The following is a 24,846-nucleotide window of genomic DNA, read 5'->3' on the forward strand; positions in this document are numbered from 1 at the left end:
TACCATCATGTTGTATATCCAATACATCATGTCCGGTTTAAGTCCCCATGTTCTGCCATGTGTGCGTCTGGTCACCATTAAAGTGGCCATCGCTCTTTTGGTTAATCGTTCCAGGTAAGCCTTGAATCTATTATGACTCCGAGATATTTTACCTCCCTCTCCACCTTTAGGGAAATCCCCATGAGATTCACAGGTCCTATTCCCTCTAATTTTTTCCTTCTGGTGAAGGCTACTATTTTGGATTTGTGAGGGCTTACGGACAATCCTACCTCACTTGTCCATTTTGATACTACGTTCAGGGCCTGTTGCATGTTATCCCTGACAGATGTATTGAACTATCCCTGTGCCAGAATGACAAAATCATCTGCATAGCCCAGGACATTATATTTTTTCCTGTTGAGCGTTCCAATCAGTCCGTCCATAACCAGATTCCACACTAACGGAGATAATACACCTCCCTGTGGGCATCCTTTGGCAACCCGTGCTGACTATCAACTGATTAGATAGACCATCGCTGCACTAACATGATCAAATATATCCAAAAGGCAACGGCTAGCGTAAGACTATCTGAGCAACAATCAAATAAATTCTGTATACAGCGAGGAGTACGGCAAGGAGACACCATCTCACCATAGCTATTCACAACCCTTTTAGAACACACTTTTAAGAAGGTAGATCTAAACGAATATAATATGTATCAATATAAATGAAGAGAGGCTCAGTCATTTGAGATTCCCAGATGACATCGTCCTTATAGCCGATAGTATGGATGATGCAATAATAATGTTAAACAAATTATATCACGCTTCCTTATGCTGGAGCCACACTAACGTCTAATGCCGTTAATTATCGCATTATTTGACGTTAAAGAGAGGTGTAGCCACGACTTAGCGCGCTAATTTTTTATTGCCATTATTAATCACGTTAAACGTTAGGCGATAGCTCGAGTGGCGGTTTCTTTCGACACATAAAAGGAGTTACTCTGTCACTTATCGCGTTGTTTTGGCTACACTAGCGCTGTTTTAGTTATACGCAACAAATTCTAGCTTGCAGTGTAATTTGTTTTGTAAAACACATACTATTCTACGAAAATGGAGTGGTGTAATGAAAAAATAGGAATTTTTAACAGTGTTTGAAACAGAACCTTGTTTATGCGATCCCCGACAAAAATCACACAAAAATTATTGTGGTGTTCATGGTGATGCTTGGCATCGAATTGTGCAGTCATTTTCTCTTCCGCGACGGTAGAAGATTTAAAAAAGAAAAAAGACACTCTTAAAGGATACTATTATAAGACTCATTTAAATAAATACAAAAAATCGTTTTCTTTGCATTTTTATCATCCACCATCTTTTTCTGAGTCTTGGGGTTTTGCTTGATCTATTTATAAAATAATAAATTCATAAAATAATAATTGGCACTCATAAAATATAACAGCATAGCAGCTTCGACTTCCATATTGAAATTATTTTATTAAAAAACGTGTTTTCTACTGACTACGCGTTAAAATAAGTGTGGCCAGCCACTTTAATGCGCAGTTTAATCCATCACTTTTGGTGTATAAGTTAATACGATAATGGACGTTAAACGATAACGTTAGTGTGGCCCCACCATTAGAGGTCGGACTAAAGATTAACATAAACAAGATGCAAATAATGACTAATCTGGTGCTAAATCGTAATATTATTGTTGATGGAATGGATATTGAGCAGAGTAGACTGCATCTTAGAAGTACTTGGTACATGAAATTCGGTTGGAAAGAGATAACTAGACGTGCGAGCTCCCACGTCGCATAGGGTTAGCCTGGGCAGCGTTTGGTAAACTGAACTATGTATTTAAAACGGACTTACCTACATTCTTCAAAAGGAAAATCTTTGGCCAGTGTGTGTTGCCTGTAAACACTTATAGAGCCGAAACATTAACACTCACAAAAAAGGTAGTGAACAAGATTCGCGTAACTCAGAGGGCTATGGAGCACCAGATGTTGGTTGTCTCCCTAGGAGACCGAATCCCAAACGAAGAAATACGCAGTAGAACAAAAACAACATACGCTGTCGAAAAAATCGCGTCGCTAAAGTGGAATTGGACAGGACACGTCGCCCGATTGTCGGACAAAACGTATTATTGTCGGACTAAACGTATTATCGAGTGGAGGCCACGAGAAGAAGCACCAAGGAGCAGAGGACGCCCACTAACCAGATGAGCCGATGATCTGAAGCATGTTATCGGTAACTGGATGCAAGCCGCACAAAACAGAGACAGATGGAAAAAGCCGCGGGAGACCTATGTCCAGTAGTAGACGTGTACGGGTTGATGATGATGAAGAACAAATTAAAACAACCACAAGGAAGAATTTCCTGTAGCTGGCTGTATACCATCAATCACCAATAAATTTAATCAAAAATTCCTTTATAAAAAATATATTTATTTAAAAAAAAACCTAAAGGGCTACATTTATCACAGAACGTTTTCGCTCTAAGTAGAGCATCATCAGTGCTGTTACAAGGATGACATGCTGAGCCACCAAAAATATGGGTCTGCCCCAAAATCCCTTCAGCCAAAATCCCGACACGCCAAAATTTCGACAGGCCAGAATCCCGACAGGTTTGATAAGTTTGTTTTTAATATAATTACATTTATTTCTTGTTTTTTGTTTATGGCCATCTGTTTTTTATTTTTTGTTACCAAACAAAAGTATTTACCATGTAATATGAACTAATTTTCTAAATAAAATTTCTAACATGGGTATATGAATTAAATTATTTTTTTTGTCAATATATAGTCCAATAATTATAATCAAATCCTGAATTCAAGTTTACTTTAATATAATAGATATTATCATGTCACTTACAACCTTCCATTTCAGTAAGTGTAGCTTTTATAGTATAAAATGAAGTGTTTAAAATTTTTTCTTTTAAAATACATAATAATTAGTACCCGTACTTATTAGTAAGTAATTAATTTTTTAATTTCAATACTCTATAATATGATTTGATATTGCATTTGAAAAGGAAACAATAAATATTCAAATTGTAGTTGTCGGGATTTTTACTTATGCGAGAATTGTTGCATGTCGGTGTTTTGGCCGTCGGGATTTTGGCTGTCGGGATTTTGGCTGTCGGGATTTTGGCTGTCGGGATTTTGGGCGGCACCGCAAAAATATATAGGTAAAAACCCTTTAATTACTCACAAAATGTGTTGCTTTGACATAATTAATGCAAAATCCAATTAATGGATAGAATCCCTAAGGATATGGCCTTTGGCATTATACAGGGTGAGGCAGATAACTGGCCTATTAGAAATATCTCGAGAACTAAAGGCAACAGAATCATGAAAATTGGAATACAGAGGTTTTGAAGGATGATCTATTAAATGAAAATATTTTCATCTCTTTGCAACTTCCGGTTATAACTTCGTTTTTTTAAATGGGACACCCTGTATATTTTTACATTTTTGGATTCTCTTCGATGTCTTCTTTCTTAAAATATAAGGATTTGTAATGTTATACAGGGTATTTTAAAAGATAATTACGTTTTTTTATTAATTTCGTAGCAATATTCACACCCTGTAGAATTGTAGTAGTTTGACAACTAAAACTCTACTTACGTTCAAATGATTTTTAATATAGTCTACTATTGTTAAGAATCATTGGTATAGCTAAATTTTTAATTTTAGTATACAGGGTTGGTCGAAACTCGGAATGAGTATTTTCTGAGTTTTCTTAAATAGAACACCCTGTATTTTAGTATTGTAATGAAATGATATTTTATGGTACTTTTTTATTTCCTAAGCATTGTCTATACCTAACTGCTTTAATTTGTGCTTAATTGTTAGTCGCACCAACAATCTTATCTACGTAGGTATTTTGATAGCTAAACCATTATTGGTAATTTTAAGGATCAGTCTGGATTAATATGTATTTATTTCTGAAAAATTATTTGTGATTGAATATTTTCACGGCCAACCTAATAAAATTTTACGTATTTTTTGTTGCACTTAATGTTTAGCTTGAATCACCAATAACTCACAAATTAAAGCAGTTAGGTATAGGGAATACTTATAAAATAAAAAAGTACTATGAAATATCATTTCATTACAATACTAAAATACAGGGTGTTCTATTTCAGAAAACTCAGAAAATATTCATTCCGAGTTTCGACCAACCCTGTATACTAAAATTTCAAAATTAGCTATACTAATGATTCTTAACAATAATAGACTATATTAAAAATCACTTGAACGTAAACAGAGTTTTTAATGTCAAACTATTACAATTCTACAGGGTGTGAATGTTGCTACGAAATTAATAAAAAAACGTAAGTATCTTTTAAAATACCATGTATAATATTACAAAAACTCATATTTTAAAAAAGAAGATATTGAGGAAAATCCAAAAATGTAAAAATATACAGGGTGTCCCATTTAAAAAAACCAAGTTATAAGCAACTTCCGGTATAACCGGAAGTTGCAAAGAGATGAAAATATTTTCATTTAATAGATCATCCCTCAAAACCCCTGTATTCCAATGTTCATGATTCTGTTGCCTTTAGTTCTCGAGATATTTCTAATAGGCCAGTTATCTGCCTCACCCTATATATGATCCCCACAAAGTACGCGGGTTGTCTAATAGATAATACATGTCTTCACATTGAGAACGGTGACAGGCAACAGTTGTTGGGAAGTAAGAAGGAAGTGAATTGTTGTTTTCTTTTTCCATGATGAATGTGATTGATTCTTCTTTATTGTTGGTGTCAAACAGAAATTTATTCAATGCTTCTGGTCCGTTAGGCTCAATGGAAAACACATCATCTACATATCTCCACCATATTGCTTGCTTGTCTTGTTTATGTACACTGTTTTATTCTAAATATGCCATATTTCGCCGTATTCTGGAAATTAAATTGCGTAACATCAAGGAATGGCAGAACTATACCTCCAAACTTTAATAAGAGAAACCCAAAATAGAGATGAATTTCTAGAAGGCATTGCCAACTTCCATTAGATACTGCACCTTAAGAAGTTTTAGTTGAAGAAAAAGTGTTGGGTTTTTAAGAGAAAATAGTAAAAGAATACAGAAATTTTTAAAAACAAAGAAGAACGTTGCTTATTTTGTTGAAATTTTGTTTTTTTTTTCTTTAAGATATTAATGAGCAGATTCAGGATGCTCCCTACTATGATAGAGATGTTCGTAGGGTCATAAATCCAAGGTTAAATGTACCTCCCGAAAAATTAGCACAGGCTGGCAGAGAGTATAGAAGTGTTTATACTTCTTCCAATTTTTCGAATGATATACCAGCGTTTCTTAAGGTAAGTGTTCTTAAAAAATAATAATTGCTAACAAAATATTGTATGTCCTTCCACTTTGTTGTAAGTAGTATAGTTAGTTACAGCATAAGAAAACCATTGGTTGGTTTCTCATGCAATGGTATAGTGATCGTGAATATTTGGGTCGAGCCAGTCAGAAATTGCATAGTAGGTAGTAGTATGGAACCAGTCACCATAGTATAAAATTTAAATTCAATCTGTTAGAACAAGTTCAAGTCGGCCCCTGGCCTCCCCCAGAATCCGCCTCCAAGTATCTCTGTCCAAGGCTGCTCTCCTCCAGTTGTCCACTCTCAATATATCTTTAGCATCGGTTCTCACTTCGTCTTTTCCCCTCTTCTTTAGTCTTCCTACTGGCCGACGTCCCACCATAGTTCCGCTAAGCTTTCTACTAGGTGTTCTGCCATTGTCCATTCTTATGAGGTGACCTGCCCAGCGCAATCTTTGTATTTTTGCATAATTTGCTATAGAGGGTTCTTTGTAATATTGGTATAACTCATGGTTGAACCTTATTCTCCATATACCATTGTCACAAATGGGTCCTAATATCCTCCTTAATGTCTTTCTTTTATTTTTTTTATTTATTTTTGCTCAACAGGCCATGTAGGCCTTGGGCGTGAAAAACACAATTACATTTTTTCTTACTATACATATCTATATCTACAATACAGAATATTAATTTGTCTATTAAAAAATACATCATATAAATATATACATATATATATATATATATATATATATATATATATATATATATATATATATATATATATATATATATATATACATCTTTATATCATACCTGAACCATCTGGAAAACCGTACAATCCTGAACCTCAATTATCTAGAGTATTTATAGTTGCCCACGGCACGATTATATTCATTAATTCTAGCGGGGATTTCAAAAATGTATATATACAAAAGACATTTTTAATATTTTTAAAGATATATAAATAGGGATTTTACATATTATTGACATAATCCTGATCCCCTTGTTATTTCAGTCAATTCTGAACCCAAACATATGTGTATATATACAAACCTGAGCCTAATAGATGTTGCCAGTTTTAAGTGAAATGGGATTCTTAGGGAAATTTTCGTATGGCTTCAGTAAGTAGTCAAAATAAAAATTAACAAAAGAAATGCAAGAATTATCTTTTACATATGCATAAGTTTACACCTTTTTGGATAGTTACAATTTATCTAGTAAATTATTTGTATTGTTCATGAAGTGAACAAATAGACAAACCCCTCTGTTTATTTATTTTCCGGAGAATAATAAATTGAATAAAACTTAGTGTCTTATAATGGTGGTCCCTGGGATTGGGATCTCAGATTACAAGAACACTCGCCTGTGGAGTAATGACAGCAGTAATTTATTTAGTTATTTAGTTAGTTAGTTTATTTTTCAAAATAATAAACATACAGGCTTTAAAAAATTACAAATTATAAATATCTCAAAAAAACAAACTATTAAACTGATTGTAATAAAATATTATATATAAGAAATTAAAGCAACCTCTTTTATCAAACAAAATGATAAACTCGTTGGCGTAAGTTTTGATTGTATCTCAACAACAACAAATGTTTAAAAATGCAAAAAAATGAAATAAATAGTGGATTGCACAGTAACGTTATATAGTATTTAAAAATAATACCTAATATAAAACTCATTAGTTAAAAAACGGTTTTAAACAGTAACAAACTTGTCGGCGAAGGTATCACATTACTGCAAAAGATCCGTCCCACATAATGAATATCATAAAGAAGGCGAACCCATCATAATATTGCAAAACGATATTATGTCCCACCGAATTAACAGCAATGGCAGCATCATATTACTATAAACTATAGGTTCCAGGTTCCAGTTCTTATAAAGAAATGAATGTCAAAAATATGACGTACCTATGTTGACAGCAATTTATGCAGATTAACAAAAAAGGAATAAATCAGGAAAGTTTTCGGTACAATAATTTATTATCAAAAGTAGGTACATTTGTACATTACTTGATTTTATTATTGATTATAGCTTAAGTAATGGCAATTTCAATTGCCTGCAAGCGTAAGAATAATGTGATACAGATCAAAAATAAAACAATAATGTCTTTCAAAATAGTGAAAAAAAAATTAAACATCAACTAAAAAATATTTGAAAAATAGTGTTTAATATTTAATGTTTTCCTTTATACATATATTATAAACGACAGCTTTGATACTTGTGCATTTTCTTTCTTTAAATACCTCGAGACTCCAATAAGTTGATGTACTTCTACCTCAACGGGAGGCTTTCTGTTTTTAATATGGTCGGAAAAATATTCTGCGATAATGCTTTTTTGTTGCTTTCTCCATGGTTGTCTCCTATCAATAAAGATTTTCTTTTTTAAATGGCCCTTTTTTTTGGTGGTTCTTTATTATTATCTAAGTTAGCTGAAGTAGATGGAATCTGGTAATCGGCGTTTAGATTATCATCCAATATATATTTTCCATTTCTTCACCTTGCGCGTCAGAGAGAGGAGGTAAGTTAATGTCAATTTCGTCTAAAGTTTTACCTTTGTATTTTTCAGCTCCTTCCATCATTAAAAGTAAAAGTTTAGAAATTTTAGCAGTTTGATATACTTTTTCAGACAAACGATAATAATTGCAATGCGTTTGTAATGTGTGTCCCATGAATTTGCTTAATTGCTCCATATCATTATTGTAAAATTGGAGAAGTTGAGTAATGGTGGCCAAATGCTTTCAAAGTATTGTTGCTGTTATACTCGCACTGACATTTCTTGGCATATTTATGAATAATTTTAGTTCCATCAACAAATCCTCTTCCAGTGGTGTGAAATACAAAGTCACTTTCAATTACAAAGCTATTTCTACAGTGTAAAATATAATCGAAATGCATTTTCATTGATAGTGATAACAACATGGTTACTCCTCTTCCACGCTTACCTCCTATAACTAAACGACTGTAAGTTTTTAATAAACATTTTTCAGCTTGAGTTAAACATTTTTCGAATTCGGAGCATTTTCACCCCCTAAATTAATACATTTAAACGTTTGGATCTTTAGCTGAGCCATCTCTGCTGGTCTTCGTCTGTTAAGAAGAATGACTTGCGCATACAGTGTGTCTTTTAATGAATTATAGGTGTTAAAATCATACTCATCTGATTTCAATTTGTCAAATAATTCTTCTGCAGTTGTTTGCAAAAAAATGTTAAGTTTCTTGAGGTCGTTAGTAAGCGGCAGAAGTTCTTCCTTGTTTCATTTATTCTGATTGAAGTTGGTACATGCTTGTGCAGAAACTTCATTGCACCATTGGGATTCTATAAGATTTTTCAATATTTTAAGGTCTTTTCTCTCATCGCTTGTGTCCTCAATCTGAACAAGATTAATATATGCTAAGTCGCAAGATTTTTTTTATAAGTGTCCCAAAATTTATGGCCAACGTTGGTGACTCATAATTTTCTGTTTCTGGATTATATTTTGCCAGTTTATTAACTCCAAAAATTATTAGTTGAAAATGCTTTAGGCGAAGAATACCTATAAGTTTCTTAATCTCTGGATTTTGTAGTCTTGCAAAGTGTAAGAGTTTTTCAAGTCTTCGCATATTCTTTCTTACCAAATCCATATTGCCTTTACTTTGACGGCCTTTTATGTACAAATATGTATACTGACAAATTAAGGGATCTTTTTTGGCAATAATATTTATGTCATCTGCGTGCATCCTGAATTTTTTTTTTGATTTTAATAAATCGTCATGTTTAAGAAAATGGTGTAGAAACAAAGTAGTTTGTCCGTCGCTTTGGGACGTTTGTCTTCTATTATTATCCTTATCATAATTATTAGACGGACAAATTTTGGTATGCTTAAGTAAACATTTTTTATTATAGTATCCCAAACAATACTTGCACGGTAGATATATATCTGCACTTGACGACTTATCAGTAAGGTTTGTCCTTTAACAGGTCTTAATGCGGCGTCTGCCCGATTTCTGATAAAATTTCCCTTCTTAAGTTTGATAAAGCCAATCGTCTCTCTTTCAAATTAACTTTATGACATAATATTTTAACTACCTCAATTTCTTCTGAGTGCCATTTAGAAATATGTCTAGCAAAATGAGATTGTACATCCTTTTCGCAATAGAAGCAAAAATCCCTTGGATCTTTGTAATTCTTCCTCAACGTTTTTTCAACAAGTGGCTAAAAAAATGTACAATGAATCGAACACGTTAAAAGAAATAGGAAAGATTTAAGTAAAGTAACATTAAAAAAATAATCATAATTGATTTTAACTTATTAGACACAGAATCTTGTGACCAAGTTATTTCGTCATTTACGACTTGTCATATAGGCTTTTTATACATGCAGCTGAGTTTGGTTTGTTTTGTTGGACACAAAAAACCGTCTTACGAGCCGTAAACGACAAAACAATCTTACCAGGGTATGTCATGTCTAATGGATTAAAATCAATTCTGCTTCTTTCCTTACGTTATAGGCTTTCTCACAGATTATTAGTTTGACAATTATTGGAGTTTAGGAAAACGTAAAGTACCAAATTGTTTTGGATGCCATATTATACTGCTTATATCGTAATTTAAAGCCATGGAATGGAGCCTCAATGTTAGGCATTTCTCGTAGGAATCGAATTACGAACAGGGAGATAAGACGGAGAAGAGGAGTGACGGATGCCATACTAAAGTGGAACTGGGCTGGACACATAGCTAGAATGTCGGATAACAGATGGACACAGCAAATAATACACTGGAGACCAATACAAGAAGCATATCGAAGTAAAGGTCGTCCGCCAACCAACTGGTCTGAAGAAATAAAACGGATCGACAAAAATTTGATGCAAACAGCACAAAACAGAAATGCATGGAAAATACTGAGGGAGACCTATATCCAGCAGTGGATAGATCCGGGTTGAATGATGATGATGATCGTAATTTAATTGAGTTATTACCTTCTCTTCTAAAACAAGAGATGATATCCTTTTAGCTACAGAACTGCTGCTTGTCTGTTCACTTTTTTGTTTACTATCAAAATTTAAGAGTTTCTTTATTATTAGGGATTCGTCCTTCTCGCGCTTCTCTCTTTCAACCGGTTTTTCAAATGATATTGAAGAAACGTTATTCCCGTGATCCGCTCTATCAACCACTTCTTCAAATATTAACGAATCGTTCTCACGCTGCTTGCTGTCAACCAATTCTTCACATATATTATGTGGATGGCTCTTTCTTAGTAGAATATTTAAATTTGAGAACTGCAAGAATAGTCTGGGCAGATTATCGGAGAATAAGCAATTTTTGGGAAAAGTTATTTACCAGCAATTTTATTGCTGGAATAGAATCTTATGATCCTATATATTAATAATATAGGTAGGCAAAGTCCACAGACAGTGTGCTACTTTTCTATAAACAAAATGGCGCCCGAAAATCGTGTTTTTCAATCTTTGCACTACAATTCCAAAGATTTTAACTTTACACCAAAAACACCCAAATAAAAATTCACCGTAATGAAATTCTGCATAGAGACAGATTTTTCTCGATTTACTTCGACGAAATTTTTTTTCGGAAAATGCTGGTTTTTTTCAACAAAATTTTTAATTTCAACTAAAATTTTAGGTTAGTAATTATTTATCAATAAATAGATCTATCTACCAAAAGAGCTTTTACAGTTTAGCAACAATTAAATTGTTAATTAAAAATTTAGGGTCGCCATAATAACCACAGTAATTATGATGCATAAGAATAACTATGGTTTTTGTATAAAATGGCACTATACCTATCTAATGTACTTTACAGAATTGAAATTGGACTATTTGAGCGGCCTTAGGAATATTTTAAAATTATAAACAATTTTTTGCCTTATAAACAAATATAATATCTCGGAAAATATTAAATTAAATTAAATTATGAAAACGGTCTTGGGAAGAAAGCGGCAGGACGCTTCTTTTAAAAGAAAAACTATTTAATTGCGATGAGTGGTTCCTGAGATACAACCGTTCAAAGTTGACCGGCATGTACGGCGAAGATATACATAATAGGATGGTAATTTTCGAATCATCACCTTTCTATTTCGGTTCTCTTTCTCCGCACAAATTTTTATATCGTCAAAAGACTCATAACATATATTATAATAATAAAAACTATCGGTATTACGAGTGAAAAATACCAAAAATACCAAAATTTCAATAAAACATCAGGTTGGAGAAAATGGAATGTCAACGTTCAAAATCGGTATACGTTAAAAAAAATTGCATTTTCTCGGCTTCGCATGGAGCAATTTTCTTCAATTTTTTTGTTCCCAATTTTGTTCCTTTGACATTAATAAATGTCAAAGTTGTTTTTGTTTTGTTAAATAAGATTTAAATTTTCTGTTATGTTTTGTCTAGAAATAAATTTAATATACATTTAATCCTTAAACCATTATTCTCAAAGTGAGAATTTATTTTAATCCCTTCTGTATAACTAAACTTTACCTAACTTACAAACACATATCAACCATCAATTTACAACGTCCTTTATTATTCATATTCACTTTTACATCGAGCGCACACAGCGACGTTCCTGAACCAAAACAAACGAATCTTGCAAAGTTGCAAAACTAAAGTATATAATATATACCTATTAACAAATCTGTCTGGCTAAAAATAGAATTCGCCGAATCTTTACACAAAATAACGACAAAGCAATGTTGCCACATGGTATGGATCAGGATGGTATTAATTGTGATATATACATAAAGATCATGTATATTCGAGAAATTGTTTCCAGCGCCAAAGTGGCAAATGTCTGAACTAAAAGATACAATGCTGAACCATACTACAAACAGGTTTCTCTCGGATTCCAAGTGACATATTGAATTGAAAGTTAATCAGTTTTGTCCGCTGATGACACCACTAGTTTAAAAAAATTATTTATATTGTAAGTTCAAAAATATATGTCAGTTATAAAAGGAAAACAATCCTGAACCAATATACAGGTTCAGGATGGTTAACGTGGTTCAGGTTTGTGTTTAAGTTTTACTATCGAAGGCTCAGGATTGTACTATAAATGAATGTATATATATATATATATATATAAAATAGATGAAATAGAGAATGTGGAAAAATCCCCTTACGAAATAATATATATATATTTATATATATATATATATATATATATATATATATATATATATATATATATATATATATATATATAGCTCTCATTTTACAATTCATGGCACATTCTTCTGTTACAATTTCTCTTGCGCTCTTCTTACCACTCCTCTCCATTCTCTTCTGTCTAATACCTTGTTTCTCAAGTTATCTATTTTTAATTCTCGTAAATCTGCTTGGACGCTGTCAAACCATCTTTTACGGGGTCTTCCTTTCCTTTCTTTACCTACTGGTTTCCTGTTCAATATCATCCTGGTCATTCTATGGTTTTCCAATCTTTGCATATGTTCCAGCCATCTTATTCTATGCGACTTTATTATTGCAGTGATTTTTGGTTCCGTATACAGCTCTTCCAACTCTTTATTTGTCCTTCTTCTCCATCCCATTTGTGTATTTATGCCTCCGTAAATTGATCGGAGAATTTTCCTCTCCCATCTTTCTAATCTTTCTTCATCTGCCTTTCTTAAAACCCATAATTCAGCTCCATATACAACCGTAGCTCTAATCACTGTCTTGTAAATTCTTTCTTTTGTTTTTCTTGAAACAAACTTAGACTTCATTAAGGATCTCAGCATTCCGTATTTCTGGTTGCCTTTTGTAATTCTGGATTCTATTTCTTTATCTTCATGTCCATTTTCCTTTACTTTCACACCAAGGTAAGTAAACTCTTCCACTCTGTCAAAACTGTATATGTAATCTTTCTCCCCTTGTATTTTTATAAACTCTTCATTGTCTTGCTGTGTATCACCCATTATCATGTATTTAGTTTTCTTTTCATTTATCTTTAGACCAAACCTATTTGCTTCTTTTTCTATCTTTTTCACAATTCTTTTCAATTCTTTCTTTGATTTTGCTAATATTGTTAGATCATCCGCAAAAGCAATACATTGATGTTCATTTTTAAATATGGTTTCTTCCATTTTTATGCTACAATTCCTCATTATTACTTCAAGAACAAGATTGAACATTGAACAACGTGGTTGACATCGGGTCACCCTACCTGAGTCCTTGTTTGATTTCGAAGTCCCCTGAGATGTCTTTCCACACTACTTCGCTTTTCGTTTTTGCCAACGTCATTTCAATCAAGCTAATCAATTTTTTGGTGATTTGTAATTGTTTCAGAGCACGGTACATTTCTTTTCTATTTATACGATCATATGCCTGCTTGAAATCTACGAACAGCGCATACAGGGTCGTTTTGTACTCATAGCAATTTGCTTGTAATTCTTTTAGCGTGAAAATCTGGTCTGTTACCGAACGGTTGGATCGAAAGTCTGCCTGGTACTCTCCCACAGTATCCTCCATGTATTCGTTCAGTCTTCCACGTATGCATTGTGCTATTATCTTATACCCTGTCTCCCTGTTTCTTTTAAAAGTACTAATTATCACTATCCATTTTTCTATGCCATATGTTGTTATTGGTCGTAAGATGACGTAACTTTATGGTCAAAAACTGCATAACTACATAGTTTCAAAGCAGCCAAATCTGGCTTTAAAACAATGGACTGATGCCTACAAAGACAAAAACAAAAGATGCCTACAAAGACAAATCCCGTTTTAGAATTCCGAGTGGGGATGATGAAGATAAAGTATTTAGTTAATAGGAAGTGTCTTTGTCGAAGAAAAAAGATGACTGGCTGCAAGGTACTTGTAATTGTCTAATGCTCATGAAAGATGAAGGAATATGTGCAAACATGTTCTTAGAATGACTATTCGGCTTAAATACGATATATTACCTCTTTAAGCAAAAAACCTTCCTATAGGAATGAAAAGAAAGTGAGGACGAGAAACTCGAGAAAAAGCTTATAGTTCAATAATATAATTATGCTGGTGTTTTCTGTATTATTTTGTATCGATAGAGGTCAGAACAGATTTTTAATTTTACATTTGTTAGTTCTTGTTGGTTTATACCGTTTTATACGTATTATTTTGGAGGAAGGTTATACCTACTGGTGTTTTTAATTTAAGTGCTCGAATGTATAATTGTGTATGCCTGTGTAGTTGGTAAAAACTTTAAGCATTTGAGATGTGCCTTTATAGAAGAATGCTGAGAATATCCTGAACAGCAAGGATCACGAACAAGGAAGTCCTAGGAAGAATGAAGAAGAAACCGAAGATTGTGTTTACCATCAAACGCATAAAATTTTAGTATTTGGGACACGTTATGAGAAATCAGCACCGTTACTCCCTGCTGCAGTCCATATTGCAAGGTAAAGTCAAAGGTAAGTGAGGACCCGGTAGAAGGAGAATCTCATGGCTGCGGAATTTGAGAAAATGGTTTAAGAAAACCTCAACGGAACTGTTTCGAGCCGTAGCGAGCAAGGTTTTGATTGCCAATATGATTTCCATCATCCGAAACGGATAGGAACCAAAAGAAGAAAGAATGTATTTAAGATTAAATATAATATTATTTTGTTGCCGATTCTTGGTTATTTTGGTGTTCAAATATTTAGTGTTCAAGTAAAATTAGTGGTGCCAACAATAATAAGCTGATGCTAAAATAGATAAATAAACTTCACAACTCAATACTTTGGCGCTCAAAAATAAATAATTTGGTATTTCATTTTGGTCCTCAACTATGATATTTGGTGCCAAAAGACAAACGTTTGGAGATAATAATATTATCGATTTTACATTGCTGTTCGTGTTCGGCCAAATACAAACCTCTTGCAATATTTAGTTTATTATTTTCTATTCTAAAATTGTTTCATCTATTTTAGTATTTAGGCGAAGAACTATTTTCAACACCAGTTATTCACCACGCAGTAGTTGCATCTACGTATATTCCAGTTTATTTCTATCAGTTCTCTCATAAAGGACCTATGGGACATATACAACCTTTAGCCGTTCCAGGTATGATAAAAATAATATTCCGTAGTACTAAAATAGGCAAATGATAGAATAAGTATAACTATAAGATGAGATATCTCTCTCTAGCTCCATTCCTCCTTGTGTAGTATTGGGCGCTTATGAGTTTGTTGACCAAAAGTGTAAGATTACTGACTGGCCGAGTTAGTGCATCTTCTTTTTTATTTTTCTCTGGATAAACTGTGTACTAGTTTCTTCAATTGTGTTCTATTTATTGCAGTGTTTTTGACTTCACCCTATCTTGAGTAGTAGTAGGTAGTAGGTATGTTTAAAAAAATCTTAATAACAAATTAAATTTCGCAAAAACTACTCAACCGATCTGGCCCATCTTTTACAAACAATTAAAACACAATAAGACCCTCAAGTCCAGGAACATTTAAACAATTTAGTAAATAACAAAAAAATCAGGAATCAGTTCAAAGACAACTGAACGAAAATTTAATTTGGGAAAATATTGGTGAAAATGTCGACGAGGGCTTAAATAAAATCGTAACAACAGTAAAAGAAATATGTGTGAGAAATTTACAAGGCAGGTCAAAGCGAAAAAAGCAGGCTTGGATGACAGATGACATATTGGATTTGATGGAACAACGGCGACTAGCGAAAAACAACGAAACACTTTATAACAGCATACAAAAAGAAATTCGACGTAAAATACGAGAAGCAAAGAGTCAACATCTAGCCAAACAGTGTCATGATATTGAAGAACTTGGAAACATACGACACGTTTAACATGACAAAAAAGTGAAAGAAACGGCTGGTATCTTCAATAAGAAACAAACTGCATTGCTACAGAATGAACATGGTAAAGTAATATTTTAAGTAGAGGACAAACTTAAAGAATGAGAAAATTACGTTACGAACCTATTCGAAGATGATAGGAGTAGTTCACCTCCCGATATTACTAACTGCGACGGACCCCTAATAACACGCTCTGAGGTTATAAAAGCTATACAATCATCAAAAGATGGCAGAGCGACTGGTCCTGAGGAAATTCCAACTGAAATATACAAGCTTATAAATGATAGCAATGTTTTAGAGGTTATAACTTCGTTTTTCAATACCATTTATACCAGCGGACAACTACCTAATGTTTGGTCTAATTCACTGTTTATAGCTCTACCTAAGAAGACAACAGCAAAAGCCTGTGCTGATTATAGAACCATCAGTTTGTTAAACCACTTATTTGAAAATTTTTCAGAAGGTAATAAAAGGGCGTATCTACAATAAATGCGAGGAATACCTGGATGGCGCACAGTTTGGTTTCCGTAACGGGTTTGGAACGAGAGAGGCACTGTTTGGAATGAACGTACTTACTCAAAGATGTCGAGATATATCTGTAGACATATGCTGTTGTTTTATTGACTTCCAGAAGGCATTTGATCGTGTTAAGCACTCTATATTGATCGAAGCTCTAAAATACATTGGCTTGGACGGCAGAGATGTTCGAATAATTGTAAATTTATAAATTTATATTGGAATCAAACAACATCAGTTTTAGTAGATGGTGTGGAATCACAGGCTCTTAATATTAAAAGAGGAGTACGGCAGTGATGCCTCTTGTCACCCCTGCTTTTCAACGTTTACTCCGAAAGAATTTTTAGAAAAGCACTTTCTGAAAAACAAGAAGGAATACTTGTGAACGGTGAAGTTATCAATAATTTGCGATATGCGGACGATACAGTACTCCTAGCTTCTAGTCAAGAAGATCTGCAAACACTACTTGATACTGTCGGTGAGAGTTGTAGGGAGGCAGGTCTGGATCTGAACATACGGAAAACCAAAATACTCGTAATAAGTAAACAACAGCATATAAAACCGTCTATATATGTAAATAATATCAAACTTGAGCAAGTTGATAAAATCGTTTACCTTGGACAGCAATTAAATCGTAACGCAGAAAGTCACGGCAAAATTAGATCTAGGATAGAGCAAGCTAGAGCCACTTTTAGAAGGATTTCCAAGGTGTTATGTAACAGAGACCTAAAATTGGCATTGAGGATCCGCCTACTTCGCTGCTACGTGTTCTCGGTCTTACTTTATGGTGTCGAGTCCTGGACTGTGAATAAAATCGATCTAAATCGCCTTGAGGCTTCCGAAATGTGGTTCTATAGAAGAATTTTAAAAGTTCCCTGGTTGGAGAAGATTCGAAACTCCACAATACTAGAACGTCTCAGCAAGACTACTGAGATCATAAAAAGCATCAAGCAGAGAAAGCTGGAGTATTTCGGACATGTAATGAGAAGTCCCAAATATAGGTTACTACAAAATATAATGCAAGGAAAAATAGCAGGCAAACGCAGTCCAGGACGAAGAAGAACCTCATGGTTGAAGGACTTGCGAGATTGGTATGGTGTTGATACAAGCATGCTATTTAGGGTGGCAGTGAATAAGATTAAGATAGCTATGATGGTAACCAACGTTCTGAAAGGACATGGTACATGAAGAAAAAGAAATAACAAAAAAGTTGTTAACCATTTTCAAAAACAGCCATTTTGTAGTTTATTTTGCAATAACTTTTTTGTTCATTAACCGATTTTAATAGGTATAGCCTAGTGTCTCTTTTGTTCTGAAAAAGTTGTCTGTTTAGGTCAAATCTCTTAATATACAAGTTTTAAGTTATTAGCAAAATAATGAGTTTGACGTTTTGATTTAAAAATAGTTCCATTAAATAATTTATGAATCCTTAAATAAGACTTTTTATAATAGGTACACATACACATTTCAACTGTCAAACCCTTCTATACAATAGGGAACTTGCACTAAAAAATTTTTTTGCATAAAATTGTTAATTTATGTTTTAAAATGTTATATTCAAAATATTACGTCTTAACAATGAATACTGTACGTACAACATCTGATCAAAGTTCCGCGCCTAAAATTTCCGTTTCAAACAACTTCAAAAGCGAGAGCTGGGCTCTGACGTCACAGGCCACTCTTATCGTTTGCCCGTTCGGTGGGCTATTGCATTTAATGCAGTTTGCCCATAGATAAATAATATAGTTGAAATATCTTGTTTTACTCTGTGGCAAAAATGATTTTTTTTTGTGACAGGCAAAATATTAACATTTTATCTCTGTTGACATGTATCAAAAAGTTCTTTTTTATGAAATTACTTTTGTCGTTTCTTGTGTTGAAGATCAAAGAAGAAACAAGTAACTTAAAAATAAACAAAACTTTTAGTAATAAAAGTAAAAGTAACTAAAAAGTATTGGTGCTACTATAGTATGTGGTCTACAGTCGGGTTTCTACTATAGCTTGCGGTCTACCGAGGGATACGGTGTAAGTATAAGCTGAGATGATAAAGATATTAACTTGTAAAATTACAATAATGTTTCTTCTTATTTATGCATATTATTAACTTTGTAAAGAAGGATTTTGTTGGCTATGTACACGTTCTATCGGTACGTCTGCTAATCACCATAATCTTTCCTCAGAAGGCTTTGAACACAATAATGAAAGGCTCCAGCAGGTACTAATAAACATTACAATAAAATATAATCTTTATTATAATGCAAATTACACCGTAATCTTTTCCAGGATATACGAAATCCTTCGATTAGAGGTAGGTAGATCAAACCCACGGGGTAAACCGTATACTATAATATAATGGTACCAAACTATTGTTATAAACGGTTTAAACATGTTTATTAAAAACTCTTACTTATTTGCCTTGACACCTCGCATTTCTCCAATAGAATAGATTTCACTACTTTTTATAAAAGTTGCCACCATGAAGACATCAATGGTAGGTAAGTTAGTCAGATTGACCTTTTGAAAAACCCTCGCCCGTCATATTATGCGTTTTAAACTCTTTACAAAGTAGCACTCAACTTTATCAATTTCAGTTTAAAACTAAGCTGATTGGGGAACTACTTATTACAATATATAAGATGAACATAAATAATACCTAGGAATTTTCCATTAAAGACGATTAAAATGTAATATACCCGTGATACCTACCCTAATCGCGTTGTTTCCGACTGCTAGGCCCGGTTGACCGTGGCCCGTGACGTCGAACCAATAGAAGGACGTTCAAGAGCCTCCTAAGATATTTGAATTTTATAGCATTTCCAAAGCGTCGTAATTAGCGTACGGCTTAAAAATATTTGTTTTTTCGCATACAAGCGTTTTAAGATCATGTTACCTTATGTTTTTTAATATAATTTTAATATTTAAAATTGTATGCAAGTTCCCTATTGTGTCGAGTAAAAACCTAACTTGATTGGCCTACTCGCAATTATTTACTTTTATGAATTGGATTATTTTTACAGGCATAGGAAATGTTGGCCATGGTGAAGAATTAGCCTACATATTTGGTGGACAGAAAAAAATTATGGATGATCTCAATATTTACCCTGAACCTGACATACTAACAATGAAACGCATGCTCAAAATAATTACAAATTTTGTTAAGTATCAGTAAGTATTTAGTTTCATTTGGTACTAGAGAAATAATAGTAGTTTGAGTAGAGGAAACTGGGCAAAAATTAAAGACAGAGGGATTCACTATAGTCCAGGGCGGATCTGTTTTGAGATGGACGTTGAGAGGTGACTCTAATTTTTTTGCAGAAATTGCTTGGAATTAACACATACATATAATAATAATTGAATTATCCTCTCACTCAAAAAGGTCCGGAACATTTTTTAAATAATCAAAATGTCAAAAGATGAAAAAATTAGATCTTTTCTTTGTTTTTTTATTACAACTTTAAAAGTATTTACTTCCGAGAAAAGTTGCACTAAAATAAAAGTTGCGTAATTAAATTTTCTACAAAATAAAATTCGTTAAAAATTTTTAAAATTGTTACCCTTTTTGCAAAATAGCAATAATTGCGAAAAAAAACTTAAAAAAAAACAAGTATTCGCATTTTACGTTTTCTAACCATTTTTGCTAAACTTAGGACCTATATATTTCACATTTCACTCAGAAAAACTTTATGATGTGATAAAACAACACTGTAAATTTAGTTAAGATCGGTTCAATAGATTTCGCAAAATAAATTTTGAAATCCAGCTTTCGCAAAAAAAATTTATTTTTTCAAAATGTTGCAGGACTGAAAATAAAGCAGATAGCAAGTTAATTTTTTTAAATAGAAGAATACTTTACATTTCATTTGCAATTTGTATAATTAAAATCGGTTAACTACCACCGCGTCAGGAATTTTTTTAAATAAACATTAATTTTTGGTGCTACGCGCAGGACAGCGGTGTTCGATTCACACAAGTTGATTTCCACCAAAATTTCTTCCAATTTTTATCTAATATATTATTTTCTTACTCTATATTTTGTTGTATTTGTTGTATTTTGTTATTGTATATTTTAATTCCACAAAAATCAAACTAATTTGATTATTGTTTATGAAAAATTGTTTAAGCAATTGCATATGTTTAAAAATAATACACTTTAATTTTCTAAGTTAAAATATATGAACAAAGAAAGTTTTTTCTAAAAAAAGTGTTATTTCAAAGGGCAGAGTATGTGTTATTTTGCAATAAACACTTTTAGTTATTTATTTCGAAATGTACTAAAAATTAAAATATATCAATCATTATCAATTATATTTGTTGTATTTTGTTGTTGTATATTTAATTCCACAAAAATCAAACTAATTTGATTATTGTTTGTGAAAAATTGTTTAAACAATTGCATATGTTTAAAAATAATACACTTTTATTTTCTAAGTTAAAATATGTGAACAAAGAAAGTTTTTGCTAAAAAAGTGTTATTTCAAAGGACAGAGTATGTGTTATTTTGCAATAAACCATTTTAGTTATTTATTTCGAAATGTACTAAAAATTAAAATTTATCAATGATTATCAAAGGTCATTGGAATGCCCAATCAGAGCGAACGTATCCGTTGTCCTGCGCGTAGCAAAAAAAATTAATGTTTATTTAAAAAATTCCTGACGCCGTGGTAGTTAACCGATTTTAATTTTGCAAATTGCAAATGAAAGGTACATAATTCTTTTATATGTAAAAAAACTCAACTTGCTGTCTGCTTTATTTTCAGTGCTGCAACATTTTGAAAAAATTTGGGAAAACTGGATTGCAAAATTTATTTTTGCAAAATCTGTTAATCCGATCTTAATGGAATATACAGTATTGTTTTATCATATCATAAAGTTTTTCTGGGTGAAATATGAAGGCCCTAAGTGTAGCATAAATGGTTGAAAAACGTAAAATGCAAATACTTGTTTTTTATGGTTTTTTCAAAATTATTGCTATTTTGCAACAAGGGTGACAATTTTTAAAATTTTCAGTTAGCCTATATTGTAGAAAATTTAATTACACAACTTTTATGTCGTTACAACTTTTCTCGAAAATGAATACTTTTAAAGTTATAATCAAAAAACCAAGAAAAAAATCGAATTTTTCCTTCATTTTTTGACATTTTGATTATTTAAACAATGTTCCGGACCTTTTTGAGTGGGAGGATAACTCAAATATTATTATATGAATTATTTTTAAGCAATTTCCTCAAAAAAATATGATTCACCTCTCAACATCCAAATTTACTAATATTTTTACAGATGCGCCCTATCTACTAAGCCTTAAACTATTCAATTGAATCATGGATGAAGGCGTAAAGAGCGTCAATAAAGAAAGAGAACACTTAATGGGGAACAACGAAATTAAAATTTTCTGCTACGCAGACAATTCAATATTGATAGCCCAAAATAAAGCTAGCCTTCAAACATTAGTTGACAGATTTAATAGAAGAGCAAAATAATTTACCAAGTCAGTAAGACCAATACATATAGGGCTTACATTACCGGGATTCCGGGATCCCGAATACCGGAATCCCGGACGATTTTTGTCCGGTATTAAAAACCGGTATTAATGTAAAAATACCGGTATTTTGGTATTACATTAGTTGTTAAAAATTTAATTTATGCATAATATAAATCTAATTTAAAATACTATTAATTAATTACAAGAAATGTTTTTGAAGATAAACAAATAATTTCGTTGTATTAAAATCATCAGGCATATTTATTACAGATACCGAGCAGAGTTTGGAACTGTGATGGCACCATATGTGAGAAATTCGGAAAGTAGTGAAAAAATTTAAAAGTTCACCTTCTACAAATGATAAATATTTACAAAATTACGTGAGAGAACAACTAGGTAAAGAAACAGCGCTAAAATTAGATTGTCAAACAAGATTTATTGGATTTCATATACAGTGTGTTTCAACGAAAATATGACCCCACCCCCCCCCCCCCCCCCAGCAACTCATAAACTAATAGATTCTTCACAATTTAAAAGATATGTCGATTTGTATTGGAAGTGGGACGAATTTTCATGCAAAATTCATACCCTCAAATGTAACCCCCTACTGCCCTGCATCAACCCAGTTTTTTAACAGCAAATGTAGTCGAGTCGCACATCATTTGAAAGGTATTTTTTTTTACACGACCCTCTTACTTTTTTTTTAATTTGCGGAATAACTTTAAAGATAATTTTGGATTTAACTAGTTTATAATAAATTTGTTAAGTACAAAATTATCTTGAAACTTATTACGTAAATTAAAAAAAAATAGTCTCGCTTAGAGAAAAAAATTACCTTTCAAATGATGTGCCGCTCGACCATACTTGCTATTAAAAAAAAAGTGAGGGTTGATGCGGGGCAGTAGGGGATTACACTTGAGGGCATGAATTTTGCACGAAAATTCGTCCCCATCTAATATAAACTGACGTGTTTTCTTAAATTTTGAAGAAGCTCTTGGTTGCTGAGTTTCTGGGGGGTCAAATTTTCGTTTGAACAGACTGTATTATTTGTAAACAAGTCTATATAACAACTGAGGTATATAACTAGTAAAAATATAACTAGTAAATTTTTTATTAATAATACCGGTTTTAATACCGGTATCCCGATATTTCAAATTTCAAATATCAAATACCGGTATTCAGATTTTAGTTCGGTATTGTAATACCTAAATACATACGTACAAATCAGAAATAAGACCCGGCACAGGCAAAACACCGAGAGTACTGCTAGTACTGGAAACAGCAAATCAGCAAATAGAAGAATTACAGGAAACAGCGAGAGATAGAGTAAGGAGTGACGCAAGCAGAACAAAATGTAATGTAGGTACTGTACAGAATGTAAACGAGTTGACACTAAAGAGAAAACAGAGCGAAACAATCACGTTATTAGAATGGCAGGCACAATAGCCGTTAAAACAGTTAACAGACACAAGAGAAGAAGTGATAATCTTCCATTCAGGCAAGATTCCGCCAATGAACAAGACAAATTGCTTATCTAGCAAAGAGGAAGGAGAAGAATTCTTTTCCTGTTTTTATTTTCTTTTTCAGGTAATCTCAATGTACTTCGTAATGTACACTCCTGGCCAAAAAAATCGGGACACCTTACAAATGAGTCATTTTTGATCTCTCGAATCTCCTAAACCTGTTGTCCGATTTTAGTGATTTTTTTAATATGTTATAGCCTTATTCTGTAAGAATATCGATGTAGTAATAATGTTGCTGAACAGGTAAATGTCATTGTATACAATAATACTGTGTTTTTTCCTGAAAGTTCGTAACACCCTGTGGAATATTCTAGCATTTAAAAAATATTGAATTTAAAACTCAATTGTAGCCTTAGCCTTTCTTAACATTCCGCTTTTTGACTCATTCACTTATGTTGGATAATGAAAAAGTTAGGTACTTTGACAAACAGCCATGTTCTTCATCAATACAGGGTGCCTCTAAATAAGTGCGACAAACTTTAAGGGTTAATTCTGCATGATAAAATAATGGCAGTTTGCTTTATAAACATTATGTCCGCAAATGCTTCGTTTCCGAGATACGGGATGTTGAATTTTTTCTTACAAACTGACGCTTTATTTATTGCTCTAAAACCGGTTGAGATATGCAAATGAAATTTGGTAGGTTTTAAGAGGTAGTTATTTCACATTTTTTGACATACAACTAAAAATTTTATATTTACCATTAGCGTGCATACACGTAATATGACCGGGTAATATGACCCGTATGCACGCCAATGGTGAATATAAAATACATAGTTGTATGTCAAAAAATGCGCAATAACTGCCTCTTAAAACCCACCAAATTTGATTTCAATATCTCAACCGGTTTTATATATATATGTATATATATATATATATATATATATATATATATATATATATATATATATATATATATATATATATATATATATATACAGGGTGTCCCGAAAAGAATGGTCATAAATTATACCACAGATTATGGGGTCAAAAATAGGTTGATTGACCCTCACTTACCTATATACAATAGTGCACACAAAAAAAGTTACAGCCCTTTGAAGTTACAAAATGAAAATCGATTTTTTTTCATATATCAAAAACCCTTCGAGATTTTTCATTCAAAATGGACATGTGGAATTCTTATGGCAGCACCATCTTAAAAAAAATTAAAGTGAAATTTGTGCACCCCTTAAAATTTTTAAGGGGGTTTTGTTCCTTTAAACCCCCCCAAACTTTTGTGTACGT

General features: G+C 32.6%; 1 protein-coding gene across 1 annotated transcript in view; it reads left to right on the forward strand.

Moving 5' to 3' along the window:
- Positions 1-24,846, forward strand: part of LOC126882399 (juvenile hormone esterase-like) — a 77,952-nt gene that overhangs the window by 49,719 nt on the left and 3,387 nt on the right. Inside the window, exons 8-10 of the mRNA XM_050647313.1 lie at positions 5,141-5,307; positions 15,195-15,327; positions 19,617-19,764. Of these exons, the coding sequence (XP_050503270.1) occupies positions 5,141-5,307; positions 15,195-15,327; positions 19,617-19,764 (448 nt within the window). The remainder of the gene's footprint in view (positions 1-5,140; positions 5,308-15,194; positions 15,328-19,616; positions 19,765-24,846) is intronic.

The sequence above is a fragment of the Diabrotica virgifera genome, chromosome 3 (genome assembly GCF_917563875.1).
Source record: "Diabrotica virgifera virgifera chromosome 3, PGI_DIABVI_V3a".
Classification (NCBI taxonomy): Eukaryota; Metazoa; Arthropoda; class Insecta; order Coleoptera; family Chrysomelidae; genus Diabrotica; species Diabrotica virgifera.